General features: G+C 31.5%; 2 protein-coding genes across 3 annotated transcripts in view; both read left to right on the forward strand.

Moving 5' to 3' along the window:
• The first annotated feature begins 332 nt into the window (after positions 1 to 332).
• On the forward strand, positions 333 to 3561 carry Stambp_1 (STAM-binding protein). Its single transcript, XM_011179830.3, has 6 exons — positions 333 to 583; positions 925 to 1452; positions 1608 to 1923; positions 2026 to 2138; positions 2202 to 2304; positions 2373 to 3561. Exons 1-6 carry the CDS (start codon positions 468 to 470, stop codon positions 2433 to 2435), a joined length of 1239 nt encoding a protein of 412 aa, XP_011178132.1. The 5' UTR covers positions 333 to 467; the 3' UTR covers positions 2436 to 3561.
• A 1557-nt stretch (positions 3562 to 5118) lies between these two features.
• LOC105209434 (calcium-binding mitochondrial carrier protein Aralar1) overlaps positions 5119 to 17914 on the forward strand; it is a 35664-nt gene continuing 22868 nt past the window's right edge. The window contains exons 1-2 of one of the 2 annotated variants that reach the window (XM_054225806.1): positions 5119 to 5508; positions 5626 to 6299. In XM_054225806.1, the coding sequence (XP_054081781.1) occupies positions 6246 to 6299 (54 nt within the window). In that variant the 5' untranslated portion in view covers positions 5119 to 5508; positions 5626 to 6245. Of the gene's footprint in view, positions 5509 to 5625; positions 6300 to 14622; positions 14946 to 17914 lie in introns of those variants that run through there. The other variant, XM_054225807.1, reaches the window with a different exon arrangement.

The following is a 17914-nucleotide window of genomic DNA, read 5'->3' on the forward strand; positions in this document are numbered from 1 at the left end:
TATATACATATATATATTTATATACAATACAAGCAAACAAGTTTTACTTATTAAATAAATTACTAAATTATTTTTAAAGCAATAAATACTGTTGAACAGAAAGCAATATACTAAATATATATGTAGGAGGGAATTCATGAATTAATATATTTATCGTACCGAATTAAATTACGAGAGTTCTCAAATTATCATTTAGTTTCTTGAGGTTATTCCATATATTGACCGACCGTATAAATATACCGATTCCAAATCGTTTCCCGTTGGCCAAAAAACTTCCCTGTGTATAACACAATACAAATGCTATTGGCAACATTGGTCAATCAGCTGTGCTTTGCGTTTGACAATAAGCAAAGTTTCTTAAGTTTTTATAAGCGAAAGTGGGTAGAATTTCTAATAAAGTAAAAAACAATACAATTGAATGAACTAGAAAGGGTTTCATCAGTGGTAGTGACTACAAACCAACGACGATGGCAAAGGCGGTGAACAATATGGGAATGTCTATAGTGGAGCCTAACGAGCGTATGCGCTTCCTATCCAATCACGGCAATATTATAGAAGTGGACGCAAACGTTCCAGTTACACGGTGAGTCAGTTCAAGGGTGGGGAAAATAAAACAATGATAAACGAACAAAAAACAACAATAAACTTAATTAATGACAAAACATAATCTCTTTTAATCACCTTCCCTTCAGCTTATGCGAAATGCCCTTGAGTTTGTACGGAAAATTGTTTAAAGTCCTTGTGCTATTTCTCACACTGTGTGAATATTTACTCAAATTCACAAAAACAAAATATTACAAGATATTTTGAATACTATTTAAAGCGGCTAGGATCAATTATGTATACAATAATCGTTGTCTTTCTAAATTATAATTTACTTATATTTACACATTTATAAAATTGAATTTCCATCCGTATTCGCAGTTACTATCGCTCCGGCACCGAAATGTTACGCATGGCAAATGTTTACCTCACGGAGGGTAATCATGAGAACGCATTTATCCTTTACATGAAGTATATGACACTATTTCTTGAGAAGATACGTGCACATCCCGAATATCCAAAAATCAAGTCTGAAGTAAAAGTAATCAATAAACGCATTAAGGAAGAAATTATGCCGACCACTGAGAAATTGCGTACCAAACTACTTGATCGCTACCAAAAGGAGTATGAACAATTTTTGGCTAACAAAGAGGCGGAGAAAGCGCGTGAATTGGAACGTGAGCGTCAAAGACGTGCGGCTGCTGGTGGAAGTTCTAGTGGTGGCTCAGCTGCTCATATACCCACCAATCTGCATGTGCAAATAGATCCAAACATGCAACCAAGTGCGCCTGATTTAGGACTGCTAGATAAGGTAGTTTATCCAAGCGATTTTCCAACCGGTACAAATCGTGTTAGTTCGGGGCTGCTTTTGCCCGGCGATGCGGACAAAGAAGGCGCAAAATCAATAAGGTTTGTTTACATTTCATTATTTTTAAACAAAATGACACTTTTAATTTAAATGAATTTATTTATTTAAGTTAATAATTTTTTTATTAAGAAAAATTTGAAATTCTTTGTTAAATAATTTGAAATTCTTTGTTCCCAAACTCTTTCACTGCCCACAGCAAGCCACCCAGTTTCGATCGTAACCAAAAGCCACATTACGAACGTTCCGATTCCCTACTGGCGGGCTCACTGCGGACGGTTATCATACCCGAGAACACAATGGAAGTGTTCTTACAAAAGGCGCAAAGCAATACTTTAAAAAACATCGAAACTTGTGGCATTCTAGCTGGTCATTTGGCACAGAATCGTCTATTTATCACACATATTATCATACCAAAGCAACAGGGTACACCTGATAGCTGTAATACAATGCATGAGGAAGAGATATTCGATGTGCAAGATCAACAGAATCTTATAACTCTAGGTTGGATACATGTAAGTTGAAATGCTTGGCAATTGTGTGCTCACTGGGACTTTTGTATTTTGTCTTATATTTCCTTATTATTACAATATATTATTCTTATCATATGCTTGCAGACTCATCCAAGCCAGACAGCTTTTCTCTCTTCGGTGGATTTGCATACACACTGTTCATATCAGATGATGATGCCTGAGGCAATAGCCATTGTTTGTGCGCCCAAGTATCAGACGTAAGTGAAATATTTTTATTATTTTTTCTACAAATATTGGCAAACTAAATGCTACATTTTCAGCACTGGTTTCTTCATATTAACACCGGATTATGGTCTGGACTATATTGCACAATGTCGGCAAACCGGTTTTCATCCACATCCTAATGAGCCACGACTGTATATGGTGCGTATAAATAAAACAAAAACAACAATAAATTCATGTGTGATCAAAATATTATTTTATATTCACAGGAATCGCAGCACATTCAGCTCGATGCTCAAAGGAAGATACAGGTGGTCGATCTGAGAAGATAGTATGTAGAGTTTTATGTTTGAAGAGGCCTTATTTTGTAATTGAAAGCAGAAAGAGGAGAAGAGTCGCCAAGCGAATTTAAATAGCGTTAAATTAAAAAGTCTTAATAATGACGTTTTCTTTTCTGGTTGGAAATGTTGCATGTCGGGTGAACATTTAGAATATAAAATGTCACAGTAACGATTTACAGTAGTTGAAATGGAGAACTCCACCTACGAAGCAGCTTGCAATTTTGTATGCATGCAACATTTGTATGAGAAAAGAAGACACCATTGGATAAAGGCACATTATTTGTAGGCAAAATATATTTTTTAAAACTGGAATAGTTCCTTTTGCAATAAATTGATCAGAAATACACATACAAACATATATTTTCTGCTTTATGTGCGCGCGTGTTCAATTGCTAGTGCAAGAAAGAAATTACTTTATTATGCTGTAAGCAAAGAATTTTTTTGAATATATAGTATAAGAGCACGCACGATTGGCAACAAAATTGTTTAAAGAATATGCAAAAACAAAATATATCAAAAGCTGAAGACATATTTTTAGACATGTTTGTGCTGAAGGAGTATATTTATATGAAAACAGTTTGATATTTGCAACTTGAAATTAGACGCTTGAGAAGAAAAACGAAAAAATATTTAAAATTTAAAATAAAAATTATAAAATATTTTGTTTCCAACAGCAAATATCTAAACAAAAAGCGATATATATATATATAAGAAAATTAGCATTTAAAATAAGAATTGTTGTTGTAACACAGACTTTATTTATTTATTTATTTCATTTTTTATTTTGCTAGACGGTTTGGTTAGAGCTGCATTTTGTACGCTTCAATGTGATTTTATTGATGGCTTATTTATCAACTTAAATTTAGCTTAAATTATTATTAATTAACATAAATAATATAGTTCTAATAATATTAAGCAGAGTTATGCAAAAACAATAATATATTTATTACATTATATAAATGTAAAAACAAAAACAAAAACAAACATAATGCAAGTAAATATGTATACAAAATATTTAACAAGAATTGAGCAACACTGACCTTAATCTAACGACCAATGATTACAATAACTTAATGTATGACAAAGAGCTAAATCAAAATAAATGAAGAAAATGCAATGGAGACGTTTTACTTTGATGAAATGGAAATTAACGGGCATTTAAAGTATTAACCATTTATTGACATTATGCACAATTTGTCAACTAATATGTTAAGTTCTCTTTTCTAGTCAAGAGCGGAGTCGAAATTTGCAACATTTTCTCTTTGCTGTGAAAAGCCTACCATTTGTCATTGAAGACACAACAGAGGACTTTTATGCGCTTCCGCAAGGACACTGTAACAGTGGTGAGTTCTTTTTCAGAGAGCGTTAACATTAAATAAAAATTACACTAGTTTACATAGAGTCAAAATTGAATTCGAAATATTTGATTATGAAATTCAAAAACATAAGTGAGTTTGAAAATTAATAAATTTTAAAATAAAAAAATTAATTACTTTTAAAATAAATTATATGTTTATAAAAATAAATATTTAAAGATAACACAGCAAATTTTATTTGATATACATATAAATAATTTAAAAAAAAAATATAATAAATATAAAATAGTAATTTTAATATACAATTATTTGAAAAAACTAAAAGCAAAATAAAATAATAATTATAATAAAAATAATAGTAGTAATAAAAAAATAATAAAAAATTAAATTGGAAACTGCAAGTGGAGTAAGAGTGGTACATTTAATTATACTAAATTTCGAATATTACTGTTGAACTTTTCTGGCAAAAAAAAGTTTAAAAAAAAAATTAGTAATAAACCAAATTAAATTAAAAAATAAAAATAATAATATTGAAAATAAATCTGAAATTATTTAATAAATATGATTTTAACAAAAAGTAAAGTAATAGTGTTAATTTATATTAAAATAAATTTCGATTCAAATTCTATTAAGTTTATTCGAGAATTTAGGAATTAAAAATAATAATTATTTGTAAATAAAAATTTAGGTATTTTAAATTAAAATAGGTCCTATGAAACAAATTTTATATTTTATTTTTAATTTTTATTTAATTATAAAAATTATAATATCAAATAAAATTTGAATGTATTTTCAAAATTATGATTTTAACCAATTGTGTTGCTTTTAATTAAGATAAATTTTGATTAAATTTTTTTTCTTTACTAAAGAATTTAAGAATTAAAAATAATATATTTGGTGAATAAAAGTTTTTGATATTTGTTTGGTAAAAATTAAACTAAATCTTGTGGCACTAAAATTATATATTTTTTTAATTTAATTATTTAAATATAAAAATAATATATTTGCTTTAAATATTTTTAGCAAAAAAAAAATAATAATTTAATTTTAATAATAAATTTTTATTATTTTTTTAATATAATAAAATATAAAGTATATATTTTCTAAACAATACAGCAAAGAATATGATATCTACTAGCACGAGCACCAACAGCCGCTTTGGAAATGAAGCACAATTTCACTTCACCACAAAACATATGGGGATATGTAACATACATACAAACATATTTACATACATACGTTTGCTACTAAGTGTATACTTTACATTTCTCTTTGCATTTACATTTCCATGAGTTTCCATTTGCTGCGAAAATTCTCCAATTGCTCTGTGTGCTTCCGCATGGCTCAGCCGAGTTCAGTTCTTCGTGGTTGGTCAAATGTGATAGAGCGCAACTGGAGTTAAAACAAAAACATAGCAAAGCATAGTCAATACAAAAAGGGAGAAAAAATCAAAAGCAAAATTCTGTTAAACATAAGAAAAAATATAAATTTATATTAAAATGCAATAAAACTGTGAAAAGTGGCGGTTAATTGGAACTTTATGAAAAATCGATTTCTTACATAGCAAATACTTTGCTTTCGTGCATACGAACATATAAATAATATTTTTTTTTTAATTTTCGTATACAAATCGCAAAGGTCAAACACGTGAAAAAGTGCAGAGCGAAGCAGCAGTCGCTGAAGACTAGTGCAGCTAAGCGAAACGGTTAAGTTTAGTACGGTGTCGGGCTTGGACGTCGGTTTCTACGGTGAGGTGTGGAGACACGGAGTGTTGCTAGTGCTGCTGTACTCCCATTCTGTCGCGCTAGCACATACACAAACGTATATTTCGAAATTGATTTGTTCCTTTCGTCCGTTTATCCCAGTTTATTTCCAGCGCCAATCTCTTCCTGTTCGGTGTTTTTGTTGTAGCTATTTTTATATTTTCATCTGCTGGTGCTGTTGGTAATCGTCCGGATAGTGTTGCTAAGTGGCCAGTTATACTGCCAATCCTTACACTTGTTGTTCTTGTTGTTGATTTATATTGTTAACTAACGTAAATATACATACATACGCACAGAGATTTATATATATTTGTTGGATAGCTTGTGCAATAGGGTTTCTAGTTATAATCTTACTAATTAAAGTGTTTGCCAATATCGGGCATTATCCTACGTGTGAGAGTTGCGTTGAGTTGCTGTTGCTGTTGCTTTGTAACCAAAACAGTTAAAAGTGTGGCAATTCAATAACATACAGTGTGGCGAGTGCTGTGTGAGTGACGAGCGCAAATCGAAAATTCCTGAGAGAGGGCTAAAGCGGTGTTCGTGACTCGTGCGGAAGTGTGATTGGTGGTGAAGTGGTTGGCTCCCAGTGACCGCGGTGGTGGTGAAGAGTGCAAAATCTAACTGTGCAGCTGTTAAATTAAGTGCTTCAGCCGTACAAAGTACATACATACATAAATACCTTCTGCCTGCCAATCTAGTCGGCGCGTGCCTTTTGGTTTATAATGAATATATTTTGTCCAAGCCATTGGATATTGCAGCCAGTTCAATGTCAAGATGTAAGTGTCATCTAGTGCTCGTACATTTCTATATTTATCTGCTTATACTCTTATGTGTATATACGTACACATACATGCATACATATGTATAAATATACACATCTTTATAAATATACGTCATTTATTTTTTGTTGTAATTTTTCATGATGTACCCATTAGTCAAACACGTTTATCAGAATCAGGAACTATTTCGAAAATGGTTACTGGGTGATTAATCAGTTATAAGTTAAATAAAAAAAGAATTGAATGAAGAACTATTTTTTATATATGTAACGTATTCCAACTAAAGTAATGTGCCGAAGCTGTCGATCTCTATTTCTTTTACTCTTATTATTAAATACTTATAAGCATTAAGATCTAAATTTAAACATTTCTTGAATTTGGAAGATATTTTAATAATGCCACTTTCATAGAAACCCTTATCCATATTATTAAAAATCTAGTACAGTCGGTTTTTACAAGCTGCTCTTGAGGCGAATTCTTCACCAGCAAAATCATTCACCGAAGTTCGGAACAGATAATAATCACATAGAGTCAGGTTCGGAATATAAGGTGTATGTATAAGAATGTGTGTGGCCTTTCGTTGTACTAATGGAATACAACTCCAATCCTATTGACCAAATTTGCGACTTCTGGACAATGGATTCCTCCAGATTAATTATTATGCCTGCCGATTTCACCAAATACATCCTGACCACCAAAACTGGTTCTACCGTTTTGGGATAGTTGACCGTGAATCGACCATGACCATTTTCGTTTGAAATTGTCTACAGTGAACCTCTTTTCAGTCGAAGCGTATCGATTTTGTTGAGATTCAGCGACAATTTTAGTCAAACAATCGCAGACCCGTATGATAAGTTTTCTTAAATATAAAATCATATCTTTCAAACCCGAAGGATTACTTTTTACTAGACCTAATATCCAATATAATGACTACAATTGACTTTATATTGGCATCTGTCGGTTTCTTATGTGTAAAAATACATATATTGTGTAAAGGATGAGATTACAGTAGGAAGCGGCATATTTGGACGAAATTAAGTTTTTTTTACATAACTCGTGAACTTCTATAACTAAACTTTCTGAAGTCATTTCCTTTAGGCAAAAACTTAGACGCCATCGGCTTACAACCACATCTACTCTCCATATACCACAATTTTGAATTCCATCTGATTTGTTCCTCATCTAAAAATTGCCAAATCCGGAACATAACTTTTCAAGACCTCAGATATCGAACAGTGCTTGTGACTTTTTTTTTTTTAAATTTCGTTTAATCTCTCGGATGATATAATGAGATTCAGAGTAAAGGTTTTCCTTATAATAGTAGGCCTCTGTGCTAAAAATGTTTAAAATCTGGTCAACACTTTTTCTATGTTCCATGTACTCGATTGACAGCTTTTCAAACTTCCGCTGTAGTTTACATATACCGTATATATCGGTTAATATGTGAGATATCTTAACAAAATTAGGTGAGCGTATAATTTTAGATATAATGTAGGGTTGTAACAAACATAGTTGAAATCGATTCAGGCATAACCCCAACCTTCATATATTACATGGTATTATTTTTGTTATTTTAGTGGACTTGATGTCAAATATACTCGTAAAATTGTGTCTTATATTAATGAAGTTAAATAAATATATGTATAGAATTTCTGTATATACAGTGGTGGCCTTATAATTAGAAACGACATTAGTTTTTAGAATGGGCAAAAAAGTGATATACTCCAAAAATGAGAGCGTTAATTGTGAGGTCCTACCAAAAGGATAAATTGTCAATTTCGACTACAATAGAAAGGTTTGCTTGTTAAAAAAAAGGTATTTGGTGTTAGTAATTTGTATAAAAATAAAACAATACAGTTTGAAACCCCTACCGGAAAGCCCAGACCTCGAAAAACTACTTTCTCAGCAGACAGGATAATTTGTAGGACGAACAAAAATAAAAGATAAAGTCTGAAGTGGGACATCAAATTAATGTAGAAATCTGACCTCGGCGATAAGAAGGTACTTACAAGAGTCGGGACTTCGTGGGTGCTTTGCAAAAAAAAAACTCTTGTAGCAAAAAAAATATTAAGAAGCGGTTGCGATTTGCAAAGGAAATGATACAGAAAAGGTCCCAATTCTGGATTAGAGTTTTCTGAAGTGACAAATATGAGTTTAATTTATTCCAATACGATGAAATATCATATGTAAGGCGTCCTCCAAACAAGGCCATAAACCCCAGGTACATTGTGAAAATACTAAAGCACAGTGGCAGATCTGTTATGGTTTGGGTAGTCTTTTTCTGTCGTGGGGTTGGCCCAAATGTGGTTGTTCAACGGATAATGGATCAATATAAAACATTCTGGAGAATGTAATGAAACCTTATTTCCTTGATAATATGCCAATCCAATACATTTTCCAGCACTACAATGACCCAAAACACACTTTAAGGTTAGTGGAGAGCTAATTTTCGGATCAAAATATTGATGTTTTGGCCTAGCCTCCGCAAATTCCTGATCTCAACACAATTGAAAACTTATCAGCAATTGTTAAACGATTTGTTTCAAACTATTCGACAAAGCTGGAATAGCATATCAATACAAATATGTCAACATTTAATTCAAAATTTACCGCGAAAACTGGACAATGTTGTTACAAATAAATGTTATCCAACAAAATATTAAAGTTTTAATCCAATTTGCTAAATTTTTTATAGATATCATTAAGTTCTTACTATCGTTTCTAATTATACGACCGAACCGAATTTGACGTTATTTGTGTTTAGCTCATTTTCTTAAATATATAATTAATGTAGTTAAGATTCGTTACTTTGTTAATTCCAATTCATAGTTTTAATATGGCAATGTAGATTTTTAAAATAAATTAGGAAAATTATATGCTATAAAGTCGTTTCTAATTATAAGACCACCACTGTATATATTTTCGTATTTATTACACGAATAGCAAAATAGAATATGTATATAATTTGAACAAACTCATTACTTAACATTCTGTTATTATGAATTACCGTAAAACTTTCGTTTTCCACACAAACATCATCCTCAGTCTGTAAAGCGAATACAATATATTATTTAAAGTGCAAGTGTATTGTGCAAAAGAGAAGCGCGCCGACAACGAAGAAAAGCTGGAAAATGAAACTTAAAAAAATAATTATATTTAAATATTTATTTTCTGTTTGTCTATATACTCATATCTACAAATACATAAATACATACATAGTATGTGATAAATAGAAATTCTTCGCAGATAGATGGGAAGCGAAAGCTTAAAATATTGCTGAATAGAATGAATATAGACATTTTTGCAATCTATTTTTAAAGTAATTTTCACGCACACACAAACTCTCCATACATACGTTTCACGTGATTATCCCGTGAGACTACGTGACGTATGAGTAACATACTTTCAATAAGACTTCCGCCAAAGCAGCTGCTCAAGTGAGCTTATAATTTCTACTGATATGAATATATGTATGCAAATATGTGTCTACTATATAATTTTTTTTTATAATAATGAATAGCACGTGCAATTGCAATGGAATATATGTATGTAAGCACAATGTTGCACTTTGTTTGGTTGCTATGAAATGAAATTCTGGAAAAAAATTATTTTTTTTTGTATTTTGAATTTTTTTCTTTTATTTATTGCAATCTGTTCTCTTGTAATCAGCCTGTCTGTTCACATAATTCCCCACCCATATGTAATAATTACTCATGTGTACGTTTGTATGGCTCTTTTTGGTTTGTTTTTGTTTTGCCTCCAATGGCCATGAGCTTGAAAACCATTTATTTGTCTAGTATACGAGTAATATCATCAGATGTGATTTACATTTTTGCTGTGTACTTTTAAATTTTATTTCTTTATATTCTATTATACATATATTAGTTATGGCGCGCATTTATAGATATCGTAAAGTATATATACATATATACATTAGTATATTAAGTACTTTAGAGTGGTAAGCTAGCATTTCATTGCTGGATATTAACAAATAAAATTGCATAACGGTCTTTTATAACTGAGGTAATATATTATATATCGCTATTAAAGAGTGCTAAATGTGATTTAAACCTCATATTATATTTGTTTGGATATTGGATGGCTGTTGAGATTTTTATAAAGTTCAAATCCAGATGTCTGTCTGTCCGTCCCTCCATGCAAGCTGTATCTTGAGTAAACATTTAGATATCTTGATGAAACTTGGATATAAATACGTCGAAGATGGGGAAACATATAAAAAGCTATAATTTTTTTGGGGAAGTACTACTAAGTTTTTTGTACATATCTCGCAAACTACTAAGGTTATGTTGAAAACTACTAAAAATGGTTTAATTCAGTAAGGAAACTCATCAGAAGCCTTAAATTTCATTATAAAGATGGTACAGAAGTGCTGCACGCAAAATGGTATTAAATGGGCGTGGCTCCGCCCACTTATGGGTTAAAAGCCATATCTCCGAAACTACTCGACCAATTTCAAGGAAATTCGGTTCATAATATCTTCCTAGCTTCCCAATGATATGTTGTGAAAATATTCCAAATCGGTTCACAACCACGCCTACTTCCCATAACCAGAACTTTGAAGTCGGTCCGAATAGATTACTTTACAATATATAAAGTTAGTACTGATATCGGAGCTGAACTTTACAAAAATACTGCCTTTAACGAATGGCATCGCCCTTCTAAAAATCGTCGAAATCGGTCAATAAGTTTTCAAGACCCTATATATCGAATATGAGGACCTCAGTACTTCTAACAAATTTTTTACCGAAATTATAGTTAAGTCTCTTACATATTTTGAAGAAATTTTGTGGGGATATGTTTCTTCTAATAATATGTCAAACTTTCAATGGACTTTATACAATATATATGCCGAATATGTGAGTCAAATTGTTTGTTATATTAATAAATTTAAATCGTTTCGTTGGTATAGGAAGATTATATTTTATGGCTACTTCCTGAAGTTCAATCAATACAATAAGTTTTGCGAAATTCATATTGTTCTTCCTTTCCACTTCTCTTCTTTTTTAGTACCACTGAAATTGCTGCATAAAAGGAAAGCCTTGGATGCTATGCAGAGTATACATACATACATATATTTTATCAGCTAAATTCTTCCAAAATTGACAAATTCTGCAAATTCACCATCGAAAGGTTCACCATATTTTTCAATAAAGTCGAAACGGTGGACACTTTTAAATTCATTTTTTTAACACAATGCCGATACTAATACTTCCGTTTGGTGTTGAGCAATAATTTTACGCTTTTCTATCAAATTCACTATTTTCACTACTCATTCTTTCACATAACTCTGTGCCTGTGGCCATTTTTTATAAAATTTCCGTAAATATTTCATATATTCAATAGAAATTCAGAAGAAATCTTTTGCTTAAAATAATGTGCCTCTATACCAAAATTATATAAAGTCGGGTAAGTACTTCCGAAATCTCATATACTTAATGTTAGAATTTTCAAACGTTCGGTGGACTTTTCAAGATACATATATACATATTGGTTGATATATGAGATTTCTTAGAAAATTAAGTGAACGTATAATCTTGGATATAATGTAGCTTTGTGGCGAAAATGAAAGTGAAATCGGTTCAGGAATTACCTCAGCTATCATTTACTAATACATATAATGATTTTCGTTATTCTTGTAAACTTTCTGCCAAATATAAGGCTCAAATTGTATGTTATCTTAATAAAATTACATAAATAAATTAAAAGTTAAAAATCTCTTAATCGCTTGATTACGATGTCTCACATAAATTGTTGAGACTAGCCCACTTAAACTGAAGTCAACTTCAGCTATTTTTGCTTTTTACCTTAGCTATTTAACACTCTTTTATTTCTTTATGTGCGTTCAGTACATTGAGTTCAATCTGTGCACTCCTTAATTGCTATTTCAAGCAACTTTTTACTTTTAATTATTATTATTTTTTTATTTATTTTTTTTATTTTTTGATAAATTATTGTGCAAATGTCAAATACAAGTGGCTCTATATATATGTATAAATATACTTATAGTATATATAGATATTATACATGCAATGGTTGTATGAATCAAATACCGAAATATTTCTAGGCAATTCATCAAACTTTCGGTGGTGCTGACAATCTTTGCATATGCACTGTTACATACGATTACTTATTCTATAGACATTTGTACATATACAAGTATACCATAATACTATATACACACATGGTCAAAATAATAAGTACATACACCCGTCTTGATTTCAATGACTAATAAATTTGCTTTTTTTCATGTTTAAAGGAAAAATAATATGACATCATTTCATATATCGTTTAAATAAATAAAAATAGAGCTATTAGAAATAAAAATTGAAACAGGAACATAAATTTCTAGCAGACAATTAAATTACTGTAAAAATAATAAGTCCGTGATTGAGAAAACGTATTAGTTTCAGTTTTTTGTGCCCTATTTGCCCTTACTCCTTTCATCAGTATCCAATATATTCGCAATTATTTTCAATTACTTTTGAAATTCGTTTTTAGCAAGCTGGAGATAATGTAGCAACTTTCTCTCTCAAAAGTTTTTAAGGGGTTAGGGGTAGTCAGGATTTTCAAAACTTCATTTGTTTTGTAGTTTCGTTAAGTATATTTATTATATTTAAAATATTCTTTGAAAATTTGAAGTTGATCCGATAATTACCTTTCGAGTTATTCGACAAATAACAAAGAGCGCTCCAACAAAATGCGTTTTTCTCAAAACTATGTTTTTTGAACTGTTGACGACTGTAACTCGATAACCGCTCAGAAGGTTTTAAAAATAAAATTTATACAGCCTTTAGAATACATAATAATTTCAGGCCTGATCGAAAGTTTTTTTTTCAAAATTATCGTTTTTTAAGATCTTAAGATTTTTTTCTAAACTCTAGGTCGGTGCTACACCATTTCATGAGAAGCAGCCCCAGACCATTATGTTGCTGCTAACATGTTTAGGAGTCTATTTTGTAAACCATGAATGTAATATTTTGCCGTAGGAGAACATTTCGTCTGGCATCACTCTCGAACAAATAAATATTTAATTTGTCGCACACATAATATTACGCCACTTTTTTGCGACACCTGGTTCGGACCAATATTCAAAATTTTTTTAGCGAATTCTAAATTCATCTTGAAATGTTTTTTGTATTAATATTATTATTTAAAAAAAGCTTTTATTTTAAGTTTTTTTGCACTGTAGGCAAGGAGCTATACACGCGAAAGAACACCCATTAAAATAAATCATCCGATTTGGTGAAAATATTAGAACAATTCAAAAACGAACTTCTACAATAGATTGGCACGTCCACTTCAATAAGGGGGATTCACCATTTTCTTTTCACTCCAAAATGTATATCCAGACCCAGAGTTGTATTCGTGTACTTCCCCAATTATTCAAAATTTAACTATGATTGCAGCCTAATGGAATGTCCTTATTATTTTGACCATGTGTGTATACATGTATGTATGTATATATTTAAATTTTTGTGAAATTATTCGTCGCCATAGCCACATAAAAGTAATTTATATAATAATTGTTTAAAAATTTATACATTTGTTTACACTAAATAATATACATACATACATACATATACATATGTATTTATACAACTGTGGGCCCAAATTAACAACAAATACAAATGTGTGTGTTCGTGTAGTTGTGCGGCGGCAGCGAGCATTCAAAGCAGATTTGCGAGCTTTTTCGCATTCTGATTGGAGAAGCGTAGAAAGTTACACACTCGCTGGCGGGAAAATGAGTGGAAAAGTTCCCACTGAACCAACACACAAACGTTAGCGCACAGAGATGAATGAGTATATACATTTATAGAATACTCGTAATGAGCGACTTTTGAATGAAAACACATAGTTTGTAGGAATAGCGAAAATGTTGTTACAATTGCTGTGTATAAATAATTACAAGCGCGCTTATTAATCAAAGCATAATGAATGTCATGTAAATATAATTGCAATTTGATTAAAATGTACATATACGCTACATAATTATTAAAAAAGCATTCGAATTGACTTAATGTCAAATATATGTACATGTGTATGTATGTACTCCTTGGCTCTTTGACGCACAATCGCAAATAATAAATCTGCTCACACATACCGTTGCAAATCGCATTCTAGTCGCAATCCTCAGTGAAAATCGCCGCATAGCGGGTGTTTGGCTGGTCCAACGATCCTCAGTCGTAATTCGGTATTTGACAATAACGCGACGCTAGAAGCATAGCATTCAGCGTTGACTCAACTGTGTGTAGCGTTCGGTTGGAGAAGTGAAAAGTGTGCCTACGAATATACAGATATATATATATATATATATACATATTTTGCTCTACACCTTGATGTGCATGCGTTACATACATACATACTAGGGAGTGCATATATTATAGTGTTTGCAATTGACGTGGGTGTGTTGTTGTTGTGCGAAAATCGGAAATTTGCCAAAAAATATAGCAAATTTGAAAGGTCGAAAGTGTTCTGTGCGTCGATTTTTGGTATAGCAATTGTATATAATTATAAATAAATACATATTCTTGCTTAATACAAACGTACATAAATACCTACAACAACAACAACAAAAAGTGTTTGTCTAATAAAAAAATGGTGGAAAAGAAAGAATTGAAAGAGGTAGGCGAAGAAAATGCAATTATTTATATTAAAAATTAAATTAAAATTTTATTTAAAAAATTAATTTATTTAAAAAAATAATTTATTTAAAAATTTATTAAATTAAAATACTATACTCTATACAATATAAACATATTTTTTATTTATTTATTTTTATTTTTTGGAAAAATTAATAAACACAAAAGTCTGAAAATCACTTCACTTTAAATAGTCATTTCGTGCCTAAAAAATAAATTATTTGACTTCCACTTAACGCATTCACACCCACTAGTAATAACAAAATATATCTAAACAAAAATCACATCTTATCAGTTTGTAAATGTTTTTCATATTATCAAAAGGGTTAATCATATTTCACCTTGTTCAAACCGATGTAAAACCGCCCGAAACTTGAAAAAAAATAGTAATTGTCCGCATAATGACAGCAAGCGGTCGCCAGTTCGAGGCAGATGAGCAAAGCGTGTTATGAAATATTATTTTGAATGAAGTAATTGCACTAATTTTCGCTTTTTATTTTTGTTGTTTTACATAGATCGATATAAGTACATACAGCCGATCAGAAATGTTTCATAGCCGAGTTCGAGTTGAGTTGAGTGTAATGATTTTTTATGGAAAGCAAAATCAATATGTCTTCCGATTTGGTTCTAACTCATTATAGGAAGCGGAAGTATAATACGAATATATATATAAATGTGTATCTATGTGTATATATATATATATGTATATATTTATTTATCTGGCGTAGGAACCACTTAGGCGATTAAAGTCGAATCCACCAGAGCGCGCCATTCATCTCTCCGTTTTGGAGTTTGACGCCATTTAGAAAATCTAATTTCCACCAGGTGACTTTCCACTTGATCTTTCAACCGGAGTAGAGGTCTTCCTTTTCTTCCACCAGCGGGTGCTGCACCGAACACTTTCAAAGCGTCCATTCGAACAACATGATCAGCGTAGCCGCTGTCTTTTTATTCGAAGAACTATGTCTATGCGGTATTCGCCGTTGCCAATCTTCTGAGGACCATAAATCTTTCGCAAAACCTTTATCTCGAAAACTCCAGGTGTCATCTCATTTGATGTTGACATCGTTCACGCTTCTGCGCCGTATAAATCAGGACGGGAATAATGAGCGACTTATAGAGTTTGATTTTGGTTCTTCGGGAGAGGACTTTACTTTTCAATTGCCTACTTAGTCCATAATAGCACCTGTTGGCAAGAGTGTTTCTGCGTTGGATTTCCAGGCTGACATTGTTATTACTGTTAATGTTGGTTCCCAGGTAGACGAAATCATCTACGACTTCGACAGTCAACAGTAACGTGCGAGCCAAGACGCGAGTGCGCTGACTGTTTATTTGGTGACAGGAGATATTTCGCTTCGCTTCTTTATCCAGTCTGAAAAAGCAGAACAAACGGCGCGGTTTTTGCATCCGATAATATCAATATCATCGGCGTACGCCAGTTATAGAAGATTGTGCAGTCTTATAGAAGATTTTACCTTCTCTGTTTAGCTCTGCAGCTCGTATTTTTTTCCAGCAATAGATTGAAAAAGTCGCACGATAGTGAGTCTCCCTGCTGTCTGTAACATCGTTTGGTATCGAACGGCTAGGGTAGGTCCTTCCCGATCTTGACAGAGCTTTTTGTGTTGCTCAACGTCAATTTAGACAGCTTTATTAGTTTTGCGGGGATACCAAATTCAGACATCCCGACATAGAGGCAGCTTCTTTTCGTGCTATCGAAGGCAGCTTTGAAATCGATGAAAAGGTGGTGTTATTCTCTCTAGGGTCTTTTCCAAGAATTGCCGCATGGTGAATATCTGATCCATGGTGAATTTTCCAGATCCAAAGCCACACTGATATGGTCCAATCAGTTCGTGGATTATATAGTATTCCTTAACTATGATGAGATGTAGTAGAAAACCCGTTAATTTAAAGAGAGAAGCACAAACAACAATTATTGCTCAGGCATTTTTTTGACTCATTTATTAAGGGATCCCATTTTTACTTTCTCCAATCATGCTTTTTAATAGGTACCTTGCAAGCAATTTCAAAATTTTAATTAAATTTTATAAATAGTTGCGCGCCACATTGTATTCAAAGTCACCTGCGTCATTTAACGGCAATTAACGGTATGCACTCAACATCGAATTTTAGCAAACTCCCACAATGTGCGAGCATACATCTCTGTATACAGTTACAGTTACACGCAAACGCATGTCAAACACTTTCAAATACAAATTGTTGTTGCTAAACGATACCGGTGCGGTTTTAATTAGCGTTTTTCCAGTTAATTGCATTCGCCTTTGACAGTGGCTGCCGCTGCCAAGTTACGTATACAAGTACTTAACCACTTTATGTAATCATTAGTGCATACGCTATAACAATACAACAACAAGGAGTATTTAGTAAAATACTTTTTTATTTCATTAAATTTTTGCTATTTATTTCACTTTTTAACTTATTAAAATTGCATAAATCAGAGCATGTGCAATTACTTATCTCCTGAAATACTAAGAAAACACTTAGACGAGTATTTAGCGAGCTAGCTTATTTTACTTTCATATTAATACTTTATATTTATAAATTCAACATTTTCAATAAGTTATTATCTAACATTGTATTGGGGTTTTAATAATATTATTTGTATATTGAACCACAATTGATCACTTAAGACAACGCCTTTTATTTAATACAAGTCTATATAACATACACATATATATACGAACATTTGGAGGAGATTATATTAATTTTTATATATACATTTTTTATTATATAATTAGTATATGTAGTTATTTCTATATACATATGTACTTTATATATGTAGGTATAGCAATGGGTGGGTTACTTATTAAAATTCCAATGTAATTAATGTCAATAGCAAATTTAATATAATTATTTTTTCCTCTTGTATACATATTGCATATATTACTGGATCAAATTATGATAAAACTGTTTACAGAAAAAATATAAATATTT

This window comes from Zeugodacus cucurbitae, chromosome 2 (genome assembly GCF_028554725.1).
Source record: "Zeugodacus cucurbitae isolate PBARC_wt_2022May chromosome 2, idZeuCucr1.2, whole genome shotgun sequence".
Taxonomy (NCBI): domain Eukaryota; kingdom Metazoa; phylum Arthropoda; class Insecta; order Diptera; family Tephritidae; genus Zeugodacus; species Zeugodacus cucurbitae.

What these genes read in the sequence shown, in the direction of transcription:
- Stambp_1 (XM_011179830.3), top strand. Translation starts at nt 468, where the DNA reads ATGGCAAAGGCGGTGAACAATATGGGAATGTCTATAGTGGAGCCTAAC. An exon ending in GCAAACGTTCCAGTTACACG is followed by an intron (nt 584 to 924) that starts GTGAGTCAGTTC and finishes CCGTATTCGCAG; the next exon opens with TTACTATCGCTCCGGCACCG. An exon ending in TGTGCGCCCAAGTATCAGAC is followed by an intron (nt 2,139 to 2,201) that starts GTAAGTGAAATA and finishes CTACATTTTCAG; the next exon opens with CACTGGTTTCTTCATATTAA.